The 23477-nt window shown below is 36.1% G+C and overlaps 1 protein-coding gene across 3 annotated transcripts in view; it reads right to left on the reverse strand.

The window, feature by feature from the left end:
• Window positions 1–14428: 14428 nt before the first annotated feature.
• Window positions 14429–23477, reverse strand: part of LOC128205847 (uncharacterized) — a 47540-nt gene continuing 38491 nt past the window's right edge. For all 3 annotated transcript variants that reach the window (XM_052907856.1, XM_052907859.1, XM_052907857.1), the window contains one exon: window positions 14429–21809. In XM_052907856.1, coding sequence (XP_052763816.1) covers window positions 17956–21809 — 3854 coding nt within the window. In that variant the 3' untranslated portion in view covers window positions 14429–17955. The remainder of the gene's footprint in view (window positions 21810–23477) is intronic.

Genomic DNA, 23477 nt, shown 5'->3' on the forward strand with positions numbered 1-23477 from the left:
AGGAGTGAACCCCTCCCCTCATACTGTATATGCCCCATGGGTATATATATGTATAAAGTAAACATTTAGCAGTGAACCCCTCCCCTCATACTGTATATGCCCCATGGGTATATATATGTATATAGTCCTAACATTAGGAGTGAACCCCTCCCATCATACTGTATATGTCCCATGGGTATATATATGTATATAGTCCTAACATTAGGAGTGAACCCCTCCCCTCATACTGTATATGCCCCATGGGTATATATATGTATATAGTCCTAACATTAGGAGTGAACCCCTCCCCTCATACTGTATATGTCCCATGGGTATATATATATATATATATATATATAGTCCTAACATTAGGAGTGAACCCCTCCCCTCATACTGTATATGCCTCATGGGTATATATATGTATAAAGTAAACATTTAGGAGTTCACCCCTCCCCTCATACTGTATATGCCCCATGGGTATATATATGTATAAAGTCCTAACATTTAGGAGTGAACCCCTCCCCTCATACTGTATATGCCCCATGGGTATATATATATGTATAAAGTCCTAATATTTAGGAGGGAGCCCCTCCCCTCATACTGTATATGCCCCATGGGTATATTCATCATATACGGGGAAACTAAACATTCCCGAACACTAAGCGTATACGGGAACACAACATGTCCGTGTTTCCATTTTGTACGGGTAATGTTACTTGTATATTTCCGCACATCTATAATATACGAGATTTGTACACGCCAGTGTAATCATCATGTACGGGAAACTAATTATTCCCGAGCCCTAGCCGTGAATTTATCCACCCAGCAGTATCGAATTCAATTTTTGTGTACCATATAGATGTCATTGTCATTTCTTCCAAGACTGTTAAAACACATAAAAGCGTATGTACGTGAAGTTAGCGGCCTAGCGGCTTAGCGGCGTGAAGTTAGCTGCCTAGCGACGTGAAGTAAGCGGCCTAGCGGCCTAATATGGTATCTTATTTTTAAGCATGGATACATGGCTTTTCTTCTTAAACAATGATATATTAATTGTTTTTATGCACACAATATCAATTTGGAGTGATTTTCAATATTTGTTTTCAAAAACGTCTATCAAACATTCATATATTTTTTAAGAATGCAAACATGCTTTCTCTTCTAAAACAATGATATATTTGCTGTTTTTATGCACAAAATATCATTTTCCGGCCTAGCGGCCTAATATGGTATCTTATTTTAAAGCATGGATACATGCCTTTTCTTCTTAAACAATGATATATTAACTGTTTTTATGTACAACATATTAATTTGAAGCGATTTTCAACATTTTTTTCAAAAACGTTGATCAAACATTTTTCTATTTAAAGCATGCAAACCTGCCTGCTCTTCTAAAACAATGACATATTTGCTGTAACAGACAGTTTATATGCACAAATCATTAGTCTGAAGCGATTTTCAACAATTTTTGAAATAAGTCGATCAAGCGATTCAGCGGCCTAGCGGCCTAGCGGCCTAGCGGCGTGAAGTTAGCGGCCTAGATTGATCATTTGTGCATATAAACAACAAATATATCATTGTTAGAGAAGAGGAGCAATTTCTATAAAACGTGACTTCTCTTTTCACATTCCTATTACTCTGCGTAACACGGAAAAATGTAAACAAGTCAATGGTATAAATGTTGTTAATATCATATATGATGTAAAATGAAACAAAAATTAACCATTTTTTGATTACTAAATTCAAAACTACCGTATCACGTTGGATGTACGGGTTTCAGTACATTCCCGTATATTAAACCATTTTCTGCAGTGCGTAAAATGGCTTAAACAACAGAATGGCATAATTCGTAATGTTAGTGCTTATTAGTAATCAGTCAATAAAACGTGTTCTTCGTTTAGCGTAGCTCTTACCGTCATGATTTTGTTAATTTTGCATGGAAATTGACGGACATTTTATTAAATATGAATTTAATTTAAAAATAGCCTTAGATGCTTGTCCTACTAGTGTATCAAAAGTTGTTGTAAAAGAGCCTCCACTTGTAAAGACAATACCCAAGTATGTACAATTTCTGACTATCTCTAAATTTTTCCCCTTATATAATAACATATCCCCACAATGCACCATTTCGATCTAGAAATTGTTAACAATTTCTTGAGGGATTACCCCCAAAGCTTCCTGCCATAACTTAAAACAAAATAAATGTTTGTTGTGAGACAGGGGTGCATAAGTTAAAATGCAACACCCGTATACTACGCCCCCTTTAATGTCAAGTCCTTGTACTTCCCTATGCAGGCGCATAGCTAGGGTCAATTTGGGATTACACTGATCAATGTTATTTAAAATTCGGGGTTTTGTGTATGACAAAAACTTTCATTATGCAACTGCGTATTTGCGTACAGTCAGCTATGTACCTGCTATGCATACATCAAAGGACACTGACTTCTGGCATCAGCGATTCAGGGGTATCCTTTTTCATGAACAGGACCGAAAAGTCAGCCTCATACCCCTCAAAGCATCCAAAGATGTTAAGTTTATAAACTGGTTTCTCTTCCGCTGACCAACTAAATCATACATTTAAATGATGCTCACAGAAATGATGCGGTGACAAAAGAATATTCTTTAAAGTGTTGAAACTCAGTGTTGGAAGACGCTGTTAAAGGCGGTAAAAATTCACAGTCTCAGCCATACAAAATTGAGTTGTTATCATTCTTTGTTTATCTTTGATTTAAATGAGCACATTTTAGCACAGTTAATTTGCAAACAATAGTACACCGATAAGCAGCTGCACGTGCCATGTATTCATGTATGTAAATGTTTGTTGTTTCAGTGATGCCAAAGTCATCATAATGGGGGACTACGCAGTTGGGAAGACATCTCTTATCAGCCGCTACATCGATGGAACATTTACCACTCACTCCCCAGTGAGTTGTCTTCTATGTTATGTTACCTAACGTGACTTTTCCTTTATAAACTTACATGTACCTTTAGTTATCATTTTTCCGTAATGTCAAATGTGATTTTTATGCTGTCTGAAGGGAGAAAACACATTGTTTACTTTATTTTGTTTAACTGAAGTGGAAGAAAAGCATCTACCATAGCCGCTCATGTGAAATAGGTTCATTCCAACCCTCGTGCATAGTGTTTTCTGCGAAACTCGGTAAACCTCATTTCCACTAAACACCCTACACTCGGGTTCGGATGAGCCTATCTTACACTCTTGGCAATGGAAGATCTCACCTTAACCATTTTTAGTTCGACTATTCGAAGAAAAGGAAGGCTATACTTCTCGCGTCGTCGTCGGTTTCGGCGTCTGGTTAAAGTTTTAGGGCAAGTTGGGCCATCACATAATGAGGTTACATAACTCCATATCCTTAATACAAATTAAAGCCCCTGATTGACTTTGGAACTTAGGTAAAAGTGTTAGGGCACGTTGGGATATTTATTAATAACTTCTATACCCTTCGTTCAATTGACTTAATACTTCGCACAATTGTTCAGGACTATCACACAAGGAGGTTACATAACTCCATATTATCCCTAATACAAGTTATGGCCCCTGATTGACTAAGGTTAAAGTTTAAGGGCAGGTGAAAGTATGAGGGCAAGTTGGGATTTAAAAAAAAAAACTTCTATACCCTTCATTCAATGCACTAAATACTACGCAGAATTATTGAGGACCATCTTACAACAAGGAACATAATTCCATTTTAACCCTACATACAAATTAAGGCCCTTGATTTTTTTTAAAAATAAAAAAGAAATACCTATACCCTTCATTCAATGCACTTAATACTACGCAGAATTATTGACGACCATCTTACAACAAGGATCATTACATCACATAATTCACTAGGATGTTGAAAATGAACCAGTACAGGTAAAAAGACTTCATATTAAAAAAAAACTATTTTTGATTGGGATTGTTTCCTGAAGATTGGAAAAAATATATCATATTTTGATTTGGGAATGGGTCCGATAGTTGGACCCGTGGGTACTATAGAAAAAATCCTGGTCATCTAAATATAGTACCGGTACATTTGGAGTTGCTTGCAAAACTATACATGTACTCAATTTTCCTGACTTGGAATTTAAGTAGTTTCTATTGTAACTAAGCAACCATAATCGTAATACTGTATTCAAAAATACTAATAGCTGAATAAAGATCACTCGAAATTTGTTTTTACTCACCGGTAGGATGTCATCGTTATCCCCACCGTGAGCTGATGTTGAGAGTACAGCGCCATCCCCAGCCCCTCCACTCACAGGGATAGGCGTGGCTGTAAACTGGGCCTCTGATTGGTCCAGAGCGAGCAAGTCTAGCCCGCCTACTGACTGCTTTAATAACTCTTTGACGTATCTGACTGGAGGACCTCGCCCAATTTGGTCAAATGTTCTTCAGGGAAGCAACCAAACGGGGTGTTCTATAAAGAGATTAAAAAGAAAAATATTGCAGTTTGACAAAATGTTGAAAAAAATATTAAATCATTTTGCTAAAATGGAACACAAACTTGTTGATATGAAGTTTACCTGGTATTGCTTCATATGGTAAATAATAAAATATTAAAAGTACTCATTTGACAATTACACAATTTTCTAAAATGTCCATTATAAGTAACCGCATTATGTTTTTAAATCTTGTTGAATGTTCATACCTCCATACTGTCATCAAAGTTCCAATTTAAATTTTGTGGAATCTGGCTAATTGATAGGTCACTTGGTACTGCCTTTGTGATCTGAGACTCCGCCTCTTTTGTAACTGTTTGGCTAACTGACCCTGACGCAGCAGCTGATTGGCTTCAAAAACACCAGACCTCTCTCTTGAATCTGATTGGCTATTACAATTGTCTGAAGAACCATTCATCGCATATTACTGAAAACCTGAAGAATAAAAATTTCTATAAAAGGTCACATTGACCCTGATCTTTTCACCTACATCTATTGTCTCTTATATCAATTGAGGTCATTTGCTGACCATAATTAATGTGCTAACTCATTCTGAAGACTTTACACCAAGTTGTTATTAGTTTATTGATCGGAAAAAATGGCGATGCTTTGTTGACAGAAGCCGATCTAAATAAGTGTTTCATGAAACTGTTATGTAATTAGAGATTGGTATTGGCTAAAAATAATTAATGTATTACTTTTTTGTTTTTATTTAACAATGCAGTGTAACATATTGTAGAATTACAGTCAAAGAATATATTCTACATTGTTATGTATCTGTCGACTTGTGGCGTTAATAAAAATAAATATCCAAATGTTGAAAAAGTTCCATTAACGCGCATTATAGTGGCTGGTATGGCAGGGTAAAAGATACCAGCCTATAAATAATGCGGTTTGAAACCTAGATAAACACAATGGGTACTCCTTTGCTGTTAACAAGGCGCCAGTATTGCCACTGACAGGCTGGAAAAAACAAAGGTAAAATTAAAGTCAAAGAATACTCCAAAGACAAAGAGGTGGTCTGACAAAGAAGCCCAGGCAGGAAATGGCATCTGATATTTTCACCACAATCCAAAGGCACACTTACATGTTGTTTCAAAATGATGGACAGAACCTTAACAGCAGTCCTTGTACAGTTAAATGGTGTAGGGGTTTACAAGGACGTAACAAAGCAAAGACAGCAAGGTGGCTAGAGCACTTGAGATGCGGGCCCTTGCATCAGTCCATTCTGACACAGTTCCCCCAAGTTCTGGCCTTTTTTAAGAAGGCTTGACAGCGTGGGATGCAGAACACGTTTGACTATTGACATCACATTTTGGGTTTCCACCAATGTTTGAAGATCAGAGAGCAACACAAAGACTTTACTAGTAAATATCTAGCCCTTTTCCATTCATGAATAAGCCAATGTCAATGTAAAAATACTGCACTATTTAGCACAAAGAATACATACCCATGAATTTGGAAATAAAATTGTTTACAACATTATCAAATCAATTGACATGTTAACATTTGAGAGGTTATAATAAACTTGTGGAATATTAATTTACTCATGAAATCATAACGATGTCCTAAACACAAAAAAACTACAAGTGCATCGTGACAACAGCTAAAGCAAAAAGATTTACACAACTTACGCATACAATAATAATAAATGTTAATTATTATGCTGATTTAACACAACAATACTGCATGCATGCGTCCAAGTGTCATGAAACCCACATTTTTCTACTTTGCATATTTTCACAACATGCTGTAGGCCATTTTAATGCGTCACGTGACATCATTTAAATATTTCACGAATTAGAATTTGGCAAAGGCAATCTTTACAAACAACTAAAAAACGCACATCAGATCCCCTCATGAATTACTTCCCTTAAAAGAACACATTGTCATTGACGAGTTCTCTTGACGACTCGTTTCAAACAATGGATATCTTGCTTTAACTTCAGTTTGTGATTAACCATCGCTTACGATATCTGACATACATATGCTATGCATACTGTATATGTATTTTATATTCAGTAATTCAATGTCTAATAATCTAGTTTCACTGTTAGATCTTTCATGCCGGTCAACAAATTCAATTTAACATAGCTTTTACTTGCTGTTGTTCATAGTGACCAAATATAAATAAATTTTGGATTGTAGATTATGAATAAGATGAGATGACCCTTGTTTATATGGAACTATTCAAAACTGAATAAACTTTCATCAAGTTCGACCTATAGCTGGAAACAATAACAAAATCCTACTCCAAGCTTCCACAACTTATTCTGATTGCAGCAGCGACATTATGGTATTATTAAAAAAATGAAATCCACGCAATAACAATATAACGGTTAATCAATATGAACACGGATCTACAAAGATTAATTCTGAAAATTGTCACGCACGTTGAGGTATTACCTCTCAGTATCTGAGAAAAACATCATGTAAGCAGCGAAAAGCTTGTCGCTTTTTAGACAATTTCCCTAATAAGCAGAGTTTTTTCCGCTAGTATATCTGACATAGGGCTACCTTAACATAATCTTTACTTAGTTGGTGATGTGATATAGTGCTGTCAAATGCTATAATTATAAAATGTGCCACGACATCCAGAGTTCTATATGAAATACGTATATCAGTATATTACAAGTATACAGGGAAAAGGATTGAAGAGATAGCTTAGAGCTTATATTAAGACTTCTCTCCTTGGAGATAGTTGCTTTAGGGCATATATTATATTCCTGTGATGATAAGTATAATTAATAATTATGTTGACAAACTTTAAGGCCTGCCCCCGCTGTTTTATATTACCTTTCTGCCGCATAGTACATGTAGAACCATAATATAGTTGCTATACTACGGGCAGTATATATAATTATTATTGTGAACAATCGCATTCGAGTTGCACTAGAAGATATCTGGGGCCAGTTACGCCCACATATGGCCACTCATCAAGTTCTTAAACCAATATTAAGAATTATTAAGAAGGTAACAAAGAGAGGTCAGTTTAACAACATTTCTTTAAATTCATCAAGAGTTTTACTTATTTCACACGGACGGTTTAATATCAGTGTCTGGGGCTTTATTCGGTCAATGTTAAGGGTAATGTTCCTTTTTGATCGTATATTGGAGTTTGAGTAGTCAGGTCAGGCAATGTCAAGAAAACAACATATGAACCTCAGTATTTTACTCACTTTAGCTACGAAAGAGTTGCGACTAATACTACGATATATTTTTCGATGCTTATCTATGATCATCTTTTCGAACTGGCTCATAAAAGTTGAGCTCATGTTTCATCACCTCCTCATGTACAATATTTGTAGACTGTTATATTAGAGTCGGGAAAATACTACGAGTTTTGGTGTGTTTTTTATTTTAGTTCTCTGTGATTGCCCGTCAACATATTTGGACAAATATACTGATCGTGCGGTGATATCCATAAATTTCATTTTCAAAAATATTAACCTATTATACTGGCATTACAACGCCGTAGACATTGTCACGAAAATACTATGCCTCCGGATATTCTCCAGTAAACCATGTTTTCGACATGGTCTTCGATGACGCTGATTTATTTCCGATTAGATTTAAAAGCGTTATTTCAATCAAAATCCCTCGGCCAGTACCCAAATGAACAGACTTTCCCGAAACTTTCAGGAAATGACCAGGGTCAATTAACAATATTGATCTTATCTTTATCCTTAGATATGCCTTAGTGAATCCATTAAGGCTATTGGTCAGCTTAAGAACAATCAAAACGCTCAGTTTCTGCCCGCAGCAATTTGTGTTCAAAGTTACTAGTTTGGCGAATATCCAAAAATGGTGGGGATAAAACTCCCCCTTTGTCCTCGAAAATATGTTTCAGTCACACTTGATGATGTGACGGGGTCAAGCCATAATACATGCACTATAGGGCGCGGGCAGACTTTTATAAACTCGACAACAACAACAACACTCAGTTTCTAATCTTAAATTAAAGTCCAATCTAAATTGCTTATTGAAGACGGCCCCTCTGTACGTGTATTTCACTACTTATACGTATATATTTTACTACTTGTACGTGTATTTCAATACATGTAAGTGTATTTCACTACTTTTGAGTGTATTTCATTACCTTTACGTGTATTTCACTAATGTAAGTGTAGTTTGCTAATTGTACGTGATTTCACATCTTGAACGTATATTTCACTGCTAGTACGTGTATTTTATTACTTCAAAGTGTATTTCACTTGTTGTACGTGTATTCAACTACCTGTACATGTAATTCACTACCTGTACATGTTTTTCACTACATGTACGTGTATTTCACTACTTGTACGTGTATTCCACTACTTGTACGTGTATTCAACTACATGTTCGTGTATTCCACTACCTGTACATGTATTCCACTACTTGTACGTGTATTCAACTACCTGTACGTGTATTCCACTACTTGTACGTGTATTCCACTACTTGTACGTGTATTCCACTACTTGTACGTGTATTCCACTACTTGTACGTGTATTCCACTACTTGTACGTGTATTCCACTACTTGTATGTGTATTCCACTACTTGTACGTATATTCCACTACTTGTACGTGTATTCCACTACTTGTACGTGTATTCCACTACTTGTATATGTATTCCACTATTTGTACGTGTATTCCACTACTTGTACGTGTATTCCACTACTTGTACGTGTATTCCACTACTTGTACGTATATTCCACTACTTGTATATGTATTCCACTATTTGTACGTGTATTCCACTATTTGTACGTGTATTCCACTACTTGTACGTGTATTCCACTACTTGTACGTATATTCCACTACTTGTACGTGTATTCCACTACTTGTACGTGTATTCCACTACTTGTACGTGTAGTCCACTATTTGTACGTGTATTCCACTACTTGTACGTGTATTCCACTACTTGTACGTGTATTCCACTACTTGTACGTGTATTCCACTACTTGTACGTGTATTCCACTACTTGTACGTGTATTCCACTACTTGTACGTGTATTCCACTACTTGTACGTATATTCCACTACTTGTATATGTATTCCACTATTTGTACGTGTATTCCACTACTTGTACGTATATTCCACTACTTGTATATGTATTCCACTATTTGTACGTGTATTCCACTACTTGTACGTGTATTCCACTACTTGTACGTGTATTCCACTACATGTACGTGTATTCCACTACATGTACGTGTATTCCTGTACGTTTATTCCACTTCCTGTACAAGTGTTTCACTACCTGTACATTTATTTCACTACTTGTACGTATATTCCACTACTGGTAGAAGTAGATACTTTAAACTTGCTTATTGCCTTTTTATACAAATATATTGCAAAAAATGAAAACATCGTGATAGACTTATTTCTTTTACGTCTTCCTTTCCTTTCTAATGTAGGTAGGTATAACTTTTATAACTTTAGTGCCAAACACACAGTCCCAAATCTGGGCATATCACTATATTGGTTAATTGGTAAGAATTAAAATGTAAACAGGTCAAATCTAACATAATTATAATGGTCTATTTTTTACACAAATAACACATTCTGTATTTAGCATTTTATTCAGTTTTATTTCGGAAATTCGTACAAAAATACACACAAAAACACATTTTTATTCTTTCCGTCTCCAATTCATTTAAACATTAGGTCAAGCTGTTTTTTTATACAAACAATTCAATTTTTACACACAAAGTTATAAAAAAATATATATATAAAGTAAATGATCAGAGATTATAACAAAGAAAACAGCTGTTGTATCTAATTAAAATCATACAAAAACACACTTTCTTCTTCCAGACATCAACACAAACTTTGGTTTGGGATTCACAGATTCTAAACTTATCAATACAAGTGTTACTCTTGAAATAAGGACTTTGCTTCCGACCACTCAATATTATGAATCTTTCAAATGGAAGTGCTGCGGAAGAAACGCCAATGCTCCTTCATAATTTCATCATTTAAAAGGGGCATTTTAATGATAATTTAAACTAGTAATGAACATTACAATACTTGTGTATTTTGCTCGTTTGTAAAAAGTTTCATTTGGGTTTTTTACTGAACACTTTAGTTATGATGGAGGTTAACCGCGTTGCATAATGTTCGCAATAACGACCCCATGGCTGACACAAAAGCCTGGATTTATTTCTTGAAAACACAACAGCCTACAAAGCCCATTTACCAAGAGTATTTTTTGCTATAACATTATACAAAATCTGAACAGAATTCTGGTTTTTAATATTCTCAATTTTTTCTATACATTCATTGTCATTGAGCATGATATTCATATTGCAACATATTCTTATGAATGTTCCAGTTGTCTACTTCATGTTTTATTTACAATATGGGCGCTTGGCGATTGGATCTTTTCCATTTTCATGAAGATCTCATAAATGGGACATCCAGGTTTGTTTTTAGTTTTCGAAGAGCTATCAATAACACTACCAATGTCCCAGAATCACAACACACGTTTATTCCGTTAAATAATTTGCTTGCCTAAAAGGATATAACTATGGAGTTTCCAAACGTTTTCTAGCTACTACCACTCTGGTATGGGAGTTCCACAGGTAAAATTGAATTGAAGATATACAAGTAGCAATCAGTATGTTTGGTTTGTATGTTAACGTGTTGCGACTGTAGTTCGTTATATTCATGACAGTGAACAATGTCCTATTGGAGCAGTCAATGAGATGGTTGGTTCCGTAAGTTGGTCCAATAAGTCTTCCGCAGCTGGATTGGTATGGTCAACAGAATGGGCAGGCGTATCAGATGAGACTTCTGTAACACAGAATATAAAACTGGAAACCCATAAAAGAAGCAATGTACTCGGAATAGTCTCAATGAACATTGGAAACACGCCACGGAGCGGACGCCAATGCTCGTCTTTATTTTTGAAGACAAAAAGGGAGCATACCTCAGTATTTTATTTAGTAAATATTACTGTATTTAAATTAGAGTTATGCCCCTTAGTAAGAATTATGACATTGTCCCGGCCTATGTTTATACAGAGGGTGAAATTGCTCTAGCGCTGAAGGTGTCCGTATCACAGCAAAGACGGCCTAGCGATTGTGGGTTCGATACCCACCAGGGTTCTTTCCCATGGCGTCTCAAACAGGACACATTACTGATTTCTGCACAGATTACGGACGCGAGGGTGAACTTATGAGCTAGTATCTTTTCGTCATAAATGAACCAGATAAATACGTATAAACCAATGTGTGTACTCGTATTCATTTGAATATTTTGAATTATGAGATAACGTTTTGGGACGACAACGCCAGGCCTGACTTGACCATTTGAAACTACTTAGTTCAAAGTTGAACAAATGACTTTCATTATGTACAATTTTATGCCCCTTGCTGAACATGTGTTTTATTTTTATCTGCTAAAAAGTATACAGAGATTCTATGAATGTTCTTTACAGTTTTTAGTTAATAAGGCCAAAGCATACTTTTGGTTAGCAAATGCCAACAAAGGATATAACATACCATTACTTTCCTTTGCAAAACAGATTTGACGCACGCATTTGACAAGAATGTATTTAATACTTGTACACTAAAAGGATATCATCTTCTTTATAAAAACTGAATGCCGCAAACACGTATGTTTTTGAAAAAAAACTATATGCTTTTTCCTCACCTTCTCATTTATCCTCAAAAACATATGGATAAAGATCAGTGGTACTGCTGCTGGCTTGGTCAGTATCAACATGAACAGGAAGAGACGTTGATCAGGGATGTTTCCTAAAGTTGGTGAGTGACAGCTCGCTGAAGAAATAAAACACATCACAATTACTAAATGAAAAAGTCAGTAAGTGTTATCATATATAGTACTAAATGCACAGTTAAACAAACTTCAACACAAGAAATACAATGACAATTGATCTGTTGAAATATTATATAAGCACTACTAGAAATATTCAATTACAATAGATGCAAAAGAAAAAAAAGATCGTTCACTCCCAGTTTTGTACACAGTATTTAAGGGAAGGTTTTCCTTGTTATGCTGGTGTCTCATTGTTGCATTTACATCCCGAGTGTCTGAGCTGAAGCTACCATAGGCTTTGACTAAGGCCGATCAGATTTATCAGTCACCTTGACGATACTGTCCTTGTGTGACCTTTAAACTATGAATAATAATAATAATAATAATAATAAAACAAATAATAATAATGATAATAATAATAATAATAATAATAAAATAATAATAATAATAATAATAATAATAATAATAATAATAATAAAAATAATAATAAAAATAATCATAATAATAATAAAATAATAATAATAAAAATAATAAATAATAATAATAAAAATAATAATAATAATAATAATAATAATAATAATAATAATAATAATAATAATAATAAAAATAATCATAATAATAATAAAATAATAATAATAAAAATAATCATAATAATAATAAAATAATAATAATAATAATAATAATAATAATAATAATAATAATAATAATAATAATAAAATAATCATAATCATAATAATAATAATAATAATAATAATAATAATAATAATAATAATAATAATAATAGTAATTATGATAAACAAAACACAAGTGACATAATTTAAGTTATCTATTATTTTGATTTAAATCGCCAGAGCATCATACCTATAATGTTGGTCATCTTTGTCCAGGATAGGATCCGGAAGTCCCTGTAATGATAACCTCTGACCTCGTGGTCCGCTTTGGTAAGTAGCAACTGGTATCTCTACAGTTTCGTATGTGAAACGTGTATTGTATTTCCCTGCAGTGGTTCGCATTCCACTGTCTGATGTCTGCCACTTTGTTGATTTCACTTCTCAAAGACTGAAAGCTAGATCTTTGTCTATAAAACATGATTTCAGACGACAACATTGTTTAAGCAAGCTGTGAATCATTCGTAATAATTTATTTTTCTTACAATTACATAAATACCCAGTGAACCATTAATCTAAAAGGAGAATGTTTATATTTCAGTTAGAGGTTTTACAAACATTATCAAAAATATTAGAAACTTTTCGGTATTTGTTTTGTCTTCTTTACAAATAAAAACACGAATATATGGGTTTGTGTGAACATTTTTTGCGCAACATATTTTATCACATAAAACAGGATGATTGATTATTTTTATCATGAATTTCATGTATGTTATTTATGTACAGACCAGCCTAATTTCTTCGTGGTTTTAGTTGTTCATTTAATAGATGGCTTGTGGTTTACAAATGTATTAACAAGTACATACCTAAAACCAAGGCGACACCAGAGTGCTGAGAGTCGGGTACCAGAGATGTCTAGTGGTCTTCTGGCGCATGGCGACACAAGAGTGCTGAGAGTCAGGAACCAGAGATGTCCGGTGGTCTTCTGGCGCAAGGCGACACCAGAGTGCTGAGAGTTAGGTACCAGATATGTCTAGTGGTCTTCTGGCGCAAGGCGACACCAGAGTGCTGAGTGTCCGGTACCAGAGATGTCTGGTGGTCTTCTGGTGCATTGCGACACCAGAGTGCTGAGAGTCAGGTACCAGAGATGTCTGGTGGTCTTCTGGTGCATTGCGACACCAGAGTGCTGAGAGTCAGGTACCAAAGATGTCTGGTGGTCTTCTGGCGCAGGGAGACACCAGAGTGCTGAGAGTTAGGTACCAGAGATGTCTGGTGGTCTTCTGGCGCAACTTCATGCACATTTGCAAAACATTTTCCATAGAAAACAACCTCGGTTGTAGGCCGGTACATCAGTAGAAGTAGTTCGTAAAATTTTGAATTGTTTGATTAATTAATTTCAGTGTTAAATGTGTATTGTATACTACTATGTTTAAAAGGATTGCCATTGAAGTGTATTAGTGCATAACTTATTAAGGTTCCTAGAGGAAAGCCATTGGGTTAAACTGCTACATTTTAATTACTACGCGATCAACTTGTAGCGTACTTAAATGTAAACATTTTGACAATGTAAACCGCCAATATATATCAGAGGTAGTTTTCGATGGAAAATGGCCGAGGTGTTCAGAAGGATAAAGAAAAAGATCACTACAAATACCTCATGTGTTCAAAAAAGACACAAATAAACAACTATATGACTCATGCTCATGTCCATTTCGTTGTAAAGTAAAGAGATATTTACTGATTATGTAATGGTTAATAATTGTTAGAACGTAATTACAAACATAAGAACATATAAAATATTTTAGTGGTCAACATACTATTTTGTAAACTACCCACTTTCTTGACCGGTCAATTTTCATTTTTACCGCCTTATCTGATAAAAATCAAACTGCTTATTTACTGAAATAAATGTCAGAAAAATCAGAACACTTGAGAAGTATTTCCTTTTCAGAGGACAAAACAAAATGTTGACCACTCATTAAATAGATGTTTGGTTTAGAAATTCTAAGTGACTGTGATCACATTGTGACCACTTTTAACCGACGAAAATCAACCCGTTTGTTAAAGTTCCTTCTTTTATCATAACAGATGAAACATATGCTTCATCTTCAAATTTACATTCTACTAAATTATAAATAAAATCATGATAAAATGCAAGCACAATACATGAAAAATAGATTCCTTGACAATAAGTACACTGTTAAGTGTTTTACATATGAAATGACGTCTTAATAGATGACCATCTGATCAATGTTATTAAACATAGGTTCGTAATGAAAATTACAATATTATTGACAATATCTACCATCTACATGAGATCCAACAATTAATGTGAATACATGCATAATTTAAAGTTCATGGCAAACATAATCTACAGAGAATTACACCAAAGAGATAGCATATAGCGAACTATATGGCAAATTCTAATGGACATATAATTGTCGATTCTAAACAAAATACATGTAAATATACATTGATATGTCAATAGTTTTCGTTTTCAAACACTTTCATCACTTCTTTAGATTTCATTGTTTAAAAGTGACAGAACTAGTTTCAGCCATATTTGCGTGGACGGTATCTATGCGAATTCGTTTTTTAGAACAACATGAAGGTTAATCATCAATCATAAGGCTGCACAGATGTGTGTATGAACTAAGGTAAGCTATCTATCATTATGCTGCAAAGATGTGTTCATGCATTAAGGTAAGCCATCCGTCATTATGCTGCAAAGAGGTGTGAGTGAACTAAGGTAAGCCATCCGTCATTATGCTGCAAAGAAGTGTTCATGTATTAAGGTAAGCCATCCGTCATAATGCTGCAAAGAAGTGTTAATGTATTAAGGTAAGCTATCTAATATTCGATTGCAAAGCCGTGTTAGTGCATTAAGGTAAGTAACCCATCATCGAGCTGTAAAGATGTATTATTGCATTAAGGTGAGCCATCCTTTAATACGATAAAAAGGCGTGTAAGTGCATAATGGTAAGCCAATAGATAAGTCATCCATCTTTAGGATACAAAGAGGTGTTAGTGCATTAAGATAAGCCATCCATCATAAGGGTGCAAATATTTGTTAGTGCATTTAGCTAAGCCACTCATAATAAGGATGCAAAAACGTGTTAGAGCATTAAGGTAAGCCACCCATCATTAGAATGCACAGATGTGTTAGTGCATTAAGGTAAGCCATCCATCATTAGGATGCAAATATGTGTTAGTGCATTAAGCTAAGCCACCCATAATAAGGATGCAAAGACGTGTTAGTGCATTAAGGTAAGCCACCCATCATAAGGATGCAAAGACGTGTTAGTGCATTAAGGTAAGCCACCCATCATTAAAATGCAAAGACGTGTTAGTGCATTAAGGTAAGCCACCCATAACAAGGATGCAAAGACGTGTTAGTGCATTAAGGTAAGCCACCCATAACAAGGATGCAAAGACGTGTTAGTGCATTAAGGTAAGCCACCCATTACAAGGATGCAAAGACGTGTTATTGCATTAAGGTAAGCCCTCATACTAAGGATGCAAAGACGTGTTATTGCATTTAAGTAAGCCATCCATAACAAGGATGCAAAAACGTGTTATTGCATTAAGGTAAGCCACCCATAACAAGGATTTAAAGTCGTGTTATTGCATCAAGGTAAGCCACCCATAACAAGGATGCAAAGACGTGTTAGTGCATTAAGGTAAGCCACCCATAATAAGGATGCAAAAATGTGTTAGTGCATTAAGGTAAGCCACCCATAATAAGGATGCAAAGATGTGTTAGTGAATTAAGGTAAGCCATCCATCATAAGGATGCAAAGATGTGTTAGTACATTAAGGCAAACAATCTAGTATCATAGGGACGCGTAGATGTGTTAGTACATTAAGGAAAGCCATCCATAATAAGGATGCAAAAAAAGTGTGAGTCCATTTAGGTAAGCCATCCACCATTAGGTTGCAAAGATTTGTTTATGCATTACGTCATAATTAGGATGCTAATGAATATTGCTAAAACTATCAATGTTAATGAATATTGTTACAACTTTTAGTTATATATGTACACAATGTACTATTGATGACCTTTTTAGTCTATACAACATTGATTATCACTGGTGTTGTAAACAATGGCTCGATTGTTCAGAACTTTGTCGAAGTAATCAATGTGATTTACGACATTGATAATAACGTTTAAAAAATAACTATTTCATTATGTGCTCGCGTATTTATATGAAATATATAGCATACAGCTGCTTGGGCGGTCTTAAATCTTTTTTAAGATATACAGCAGACATCGATTAAATCCTTTAGATTTTCAGAGCAGCAACGATCTGAACGTAAGCGCTTACGTTAACAACGTTGTTAACTTGAACAATGTTCCGAACAATCGGCCAGGTATTCGAATTATCCTCACATTTACACAGTAAGTATTTCTTTCATAAACCCGAGTAGTTATATACAATATCACGAACATTTTATGTTTATCTAAAGTATTCCACTTGATCAAACAAACTATTTGCACAAAATATGTCTTTTGATATAATAATACACATTTAAGCAAAGCTGTTCCTAGGTTTGTGATTCACGGGGTAAAACAATGTTTAATTAAATAAGAAATCAAAATATTTACAAGATATGAATAACATATTTAAAGCTGCACTCTCACAGATTGAACGTTTTGACAACTTTTTTTGTCTTGGAACGAGCCAAATTTTGCGAAAATCCATGGAAACCAGTTATATAAGACTGCTGGAAAAATATTAGATCTCAGATTTAGGTTAAGGTTTTATGCATTTTACTTTAACAGTTAGTAAGGTTAAAGCCATTAAACATTAATTTTCGAACGGAAATATGCAAATCTGCGATCCGATCATTTGTCAGCATTCTTTTATCATTGGTTTGCAGATATTTACGTAAAAATTTGCTCTTTCCAAGACAAAAAATTAAAAAATTGTAAAAATGGTTAATCTGTGAGAGTGCAACTTTACGAAGTTAAAAAGAAAAGTAAATTCATTTTCTTAAAATGTTTAAGTTATATTTGATAACTTGCACACATCTTAGCTATTCAACTGATGTAACCGTGGGGTATATTAATAAAAAATATTGTTCAAGAAAATGACATTTATACTGATAACGCCCAGATTACCTACCCTTAGCATTTTTCAAATAAATTAATCTCACGTTTATCTTTTACGATTATTTACATGTGGTACGGCGGAGATTGTGTTGTTTATCAAGCTCTGGTATATCAAGGGTTGTTTTTAAAATAACATTGTTCATTTTTTGCTTTCGTAGTTTCTTTGTAAAGTGTTCACCATTTGCAAATGTCACCTCCATAGGCGGTGTCTTCTTCCGCATCTGATTATTGATAGTTACAAAGAACACCTCCAGCTGGGCCGGGGCGATGGTCACATGCAGGAGACGAATGTTCACAAAATAGATCTCAGCGAGGTCCGTGCAGGAGGACAGGTCCAGGTGGAAGTCGTCAGAAAATGTTAATATGGCCAGCTGCAGTTGTTGTAGTTTATCACACTGCCTTATATTAAGGGTTTCATTAAATGTAACGTTGACCAGACTGAGCTCTCGTAATTTCTCTGTAAACTGTTCCCCGCGTGCGAATGTCACCTCCATTGGGGGTGTCTTCTCCAGCATGTCAGCCTTGATGTAGACCCAGAACACCTCCACCTGGGCCGGGGCTATGGTCACATGGTGGAGACGGAGAATCAGTAGTCTTACTTCAGTGAGGTCCGTGAATGAAGAAAGGTCCAGGTGGAAGTCGTCAGGAAATGTTAATATGGCCAGCTGCAGTTGTTGTAGTTTATCACACTGCCGTATAATAAGGGTTTCATTAAAAGTAACGTTGACCAGACTGAGCTTTCGTAATTTCTCTGTAAACTGTTCCCCGCGTGCGAATGTCACCTCCATTGGGGGTGTCTTCTCCAGCATGTCATCCTTGATGTAGACCCAGAACTCCTCCACCTGGGCCGGGGCTATGGTCACATGGTGGAGACGGAGATTCTGTAGTGTTACTTCAGTGAGGTCCGTGAATGAGGAAAGGTCCAGGTGGAAGTCGTCAGGAAATGTTAATGTGTCCAGCTGCAGTTTTTGTAGTTTATCACACTGCCGTATATTAAGGGTTTCATTAAAAGTAACGTTGACCAGACTGAGCTTTCGTAATTTCTCTGTAAACTGTTCCCCGCGTGCGAATGTCACCTCCATTGGGGGTGTCTTCTCCAGCATGTCATCCTTGATGTAGACCCAGAACTTCTCCACCTGGGCCGGGGCTATGGTCACATGGTGGAGACGGAGATTGTGTAGTCTTACTTCAGTGAGGTCCGTGAATGAGGAAAGGTCCAGGTGGAAGTCGTCAGGAAATGTTAATATGGCCAGCTGCAGTTGTTGTAGTTTATCACACTGCCGTATATTAAGGGTTTCATTAAAAGTAACGTTGACCAGACTGAGCTCTCGTAATTTCTCTGTAAACTGTTCTCCTTGTGCGAATGTTACCTCCATTGGGGGTGTCTTCTCCAGCATGTCATCCTTGATGTAGACCCAGAACTTCTCCACCTGGGCCGGGGCTATGGTCACATGGTGGAGACGGAGATTGTGTAGTGTTACTTCAGTCAGGTCCGTGAATGAGGAAAGGTCCAGGTGGAAGTCGTCAGGAAATGTTAATGTGGCCAGCTGCAGTTTTTGTAGTTTATCACACTGCCGTATATTAAGGGTTTCATTAAAAGTAACGTTTATCAGACTGAGCTCTCGTAATTTCTCTGTAAACTGTTCTCCTTGTGCGAATGTTACCTCCATTGGGAGTGTCTTCTCCAGCATGTCATCCTTGATGTAGACCCAGAACTCCTCCAGCTGGGCCGGGGCTATGGTCACATGGTGGAGATTGAGGTTATTTAGTCTTACTTCAGTGAGGTCCGTGAATGAGGGAAGGTCCAGGTGGAAGTCGTCAGGAAATGTTAATGTGTCCAGCAGCAGTTTTTGTAGTTTATCACACTGCCGTATATTAAGGGTTTCATTAAAAGTAACGTTTATCAGACTGAGCTGTCGTAATTTCTCTGTAAACTGTTCCCCGTGTGCGAATGTCACCTCCATTGGGGGTGTCTTCTCCAGCATGTCATCATTGATGTAGACCCAGAACTTCTCCAGCTGTGCCGGGGCGATAGTCATATGCTGGAGGTGGACGTTATTCAGAACCAAAATTTTAAGATTCTCACATGATGCCAGGTGTAGGTTGTCATTTTCTATGTACAAATTGAACAGACACAGGACTGTTAATTTGTTTAAAGAACATGTTGGAATAGTTTGTGGATAAGCATCGTTCTCATTTTCACTGGATATACATAATGTGTTCAGTTGTTCCATGCCTGTCATGCTGATGTTAACTGGGTATTCTTCGGAACATTCAATAGCGCACGACTTCAATCCATTACGGCTGTGTTGCAACAGTGGATTATTTGACGCATTTGTTTCCCTATCTAGGTATGCATGCCTTAACGTAAGTTGCGGATTTGACACACCATTGTTCACACATTCGTTGTAAGCTAATAGCACGGCCTCTTGGTACTCGATGATCTCACTTATATAAAATGTATCTTCTCTGTTAAACTTCCGCTCCATGTCGCCGAACATTTCCGAACATCGACGGCCCTGCTCGTAATTCATCACGCACAGAAAGGACATTAAGTCCGGTGAAAACGCAGTATTGAAGTTGTTCTCAAACGCAAGCCAGTCTTCACTCTTGAAATCCAGTGACGAAATATATAATGCTGCTAACATTTCCTGATAGGTTTTGTGTAGAAATCGGTACACTTTGCTTTCAATACTGCACTTGTGTGACCTATCGGCTGAGATCAGTCCTGAATCTAAAAGAAATTGCTCATCTTGTAACGAATTCATGGTTGCCTCGTTAAAATCGTTCTTCGAGTTAATTAACATCTCAAAAGCAATCTTTCCTGTTTCATAAATCAAAGAGGATTTTGCTTTACACAGCTTCCGTCCCTCAAAACATGTAGGAAGAGGCCTTTGTGTGGGAGGTGGTGTTTGTGGACGTTCTGAGTTGTCATTGCTTTTGTTGTTTACTAAGCTGAACATCATTTCCAATATATCTGCATAGATGTGTGATCTTGTTGGCCCAAGCGTTACACTAGTTTTGTTATTTTCTGGTGTTTCGTCGTCCATATGTCGGTCTTGCCAGACGCAGTACAGTTGGAGTCCCACGAGCGTGTTGGAGGAAAGTGACTGCAGTTTCAGTGTTTGTAAAGTGGCAAAGAAGTCTTCAACTTCAAACTTTGTCCCGTAAAAAATGTTTAAGATTTGATTCACGTGTTTAAACAGCTGTTTTTGTGAAATTTGGCTGAGATCGTCAATACTAACATGCATGTACTTCGGCAATGCCATATCTGCGAGTTTCCATGGGCGGCATGTTATAATTATGCTGTACTTCCGGTTTGCCATTGGTGAGTTCAACGTTGACAAAGAAGCCTCGTCCAATCCATCTAAGATGACCAAACAACGTTCGTCTATGAATACCCTTTCCAGTTTTTCTCGGTCTTGCCTCTGGTATCCAATCTCATTTTCTAAGTGAGCGAAGATGATTTCTTCTATGGAATGGGTGCAGATTGGCGGAATATCCCTCATTGGAATGTAGAGGAGATAGGGTATGTCTTCTAAAGATGTAAAGGGAATGTCAAACCTCTCTTTAAATTTGCTGATTGTATCCGTTTGGTCGTCATGCAATGCGCACCACAAAACAGCTACAAACTTACAAAATGATGTTTTACCAACACCAGCATTCGCGGTTATGATTGTGATTTTGTTCGTTTTATCATTAGGTGTCAGTAGCTGTTCAAGTGATGTAATACGAGATTTCTGGTTTTCTGTTGCCCGGTTCTCGGTATCAATCTTTATTTTTTGCAATACTTCAAAAAGCCTTGGAGGCATGTAAGAATCTTCCAGGCGGGAGTCACCATGACGAAAGAACGGCCCCAGCGAAAGGGTAGAATTGGATGTTATATGGTGTTGAAGTAAAGTGTTTTTGAGGTCTGAAACATATAATATTTTGGTCATATTCTACATTTGATATTGAACGAATATTTAAGTGACACTGTGAGGCGTAAAGATAGCACGCGACCACAAATGAGAACGACAACGGTGAAATTGATATTACAAAACACACGTTGAACACATTACTTGTACTTGTTTATTCATTTGTGTGTATGTTGTGATTTTAAATTGTATATGTCTTTACGATCAATAGTGAGGTTGCGAAACACTACTTGTACGGCTACTTGTACGGCTACTTGTACGAGTTCGTGTGGACTGCGCAGCACGTCATCGAGAAATGTGTACATGTTGCGCATTTCTTCATCGAGAAATGTGTACATGTTGCGCACTTCTTCATCGAGGAATGTGTACTTATTGCGCATCGAGTCACCCAGGAATGTGTATTTTAGAATTTCACTAACGATAGCAAGAGCAGCGTGATTTATGCACAAACAGCAAGCCAACTAGAACAAGTTTAAAATAAATTAAGCAACGGAATTTTATCACAACTGCAACCACCTGCACGTTTAGTCAAGCGTACGCGTACAATTTATGTTTCGCAACCTCATATAAAGAAACCCCACCATGAGTGTCAAATTAACCACTGGCTTGGGAAACCAAAGATGTCTATTTTAAGACGCGCGTGTTATGTGACAGAATCATGTCAACTGGTCAAAACCGTGCCGTATGATGTTACCCATGATGTGTATGAGATTTTAACATGGACAAGTCACCTGAGGTATAATTAACCAAATTGTTTTTTATGTTTAACTATCCTGAAAAAAACGGACCCCGAAAGAAACAAATACCAAATTAGTGATATTCGATGTATAATATAGACTCTAGAGCCTCAATTCTGGACAATCTTCATTTCTTAGATAGACTTCCACAGTATTGAGTTCAAATAAAACTTTTAGTGGGTTGATCATAGGAATCACACTGAATGCATCATTTCAGATATCAAATACCAATAATACAAGTACAGCGTATGAGAATTTTGTTTACACTTGTGTTTTGTCATCGAAATTAAAGTAAACGGGAAATATTTCGGTAAGATCTATGATCATATAAATTGTGCTGTTTTTCGACCGGGAAGACTAAAACCTATCCGCTCGCGGACGCTAAACATAGAAATGAATTGGTATGGCCTAATTATCCAAAAGCGTTTTCTGGAGGTTTGTAAAACAGGTTTTGAATTTTCAAATGAGAAATAAAATGAGAAAGGTACACACGATAAGGGTGTTATAGTAAGCATTTTATTTTTTAAAGTGACACTCTTAAATCAATACATACACATGTTTAACAAACACCAATTTTGACTGATTGACCTTGTTCTTCTTACTAAATAATGCATTTATGGAAAATATTAATTACTGATAACAAGATTGTAACTGTGTATTCAATAGCAGAAAGCGCAAAAATAATAAATGATTGGTGAATGCTAAAAGATTTACTGTGATCTACTATAGTCTCATAAGATAGAAATACTGTGTTTTATGCTCATTTCTTTCAAATTAAACTCGGTATTCGTCATAAGAACTATTATTTTCGACATCTATTCATCATTGTGGGAATATTAAAACAATATAATTAATTGTGGTAAATCTTTTTGGGAGTAAGATTGCATCTTTAAATGAATGCAACAATTATAACTATTTAACTTTCGA

The sequence above is a fragment of the Mya arenaria genome, chromosome 10, assembly GCF_026914265.1.
Source record: "Mya arenaria isolate MELC-2E11 chromosome 10, ASM2691426v1".
Classification (NCBI taxonomy): domain Eukaryota; kingdom Metazoa; phylum Mollusca; class Bivalvia; order Myida; family Myidae; genus Mya; species Mya arenaria.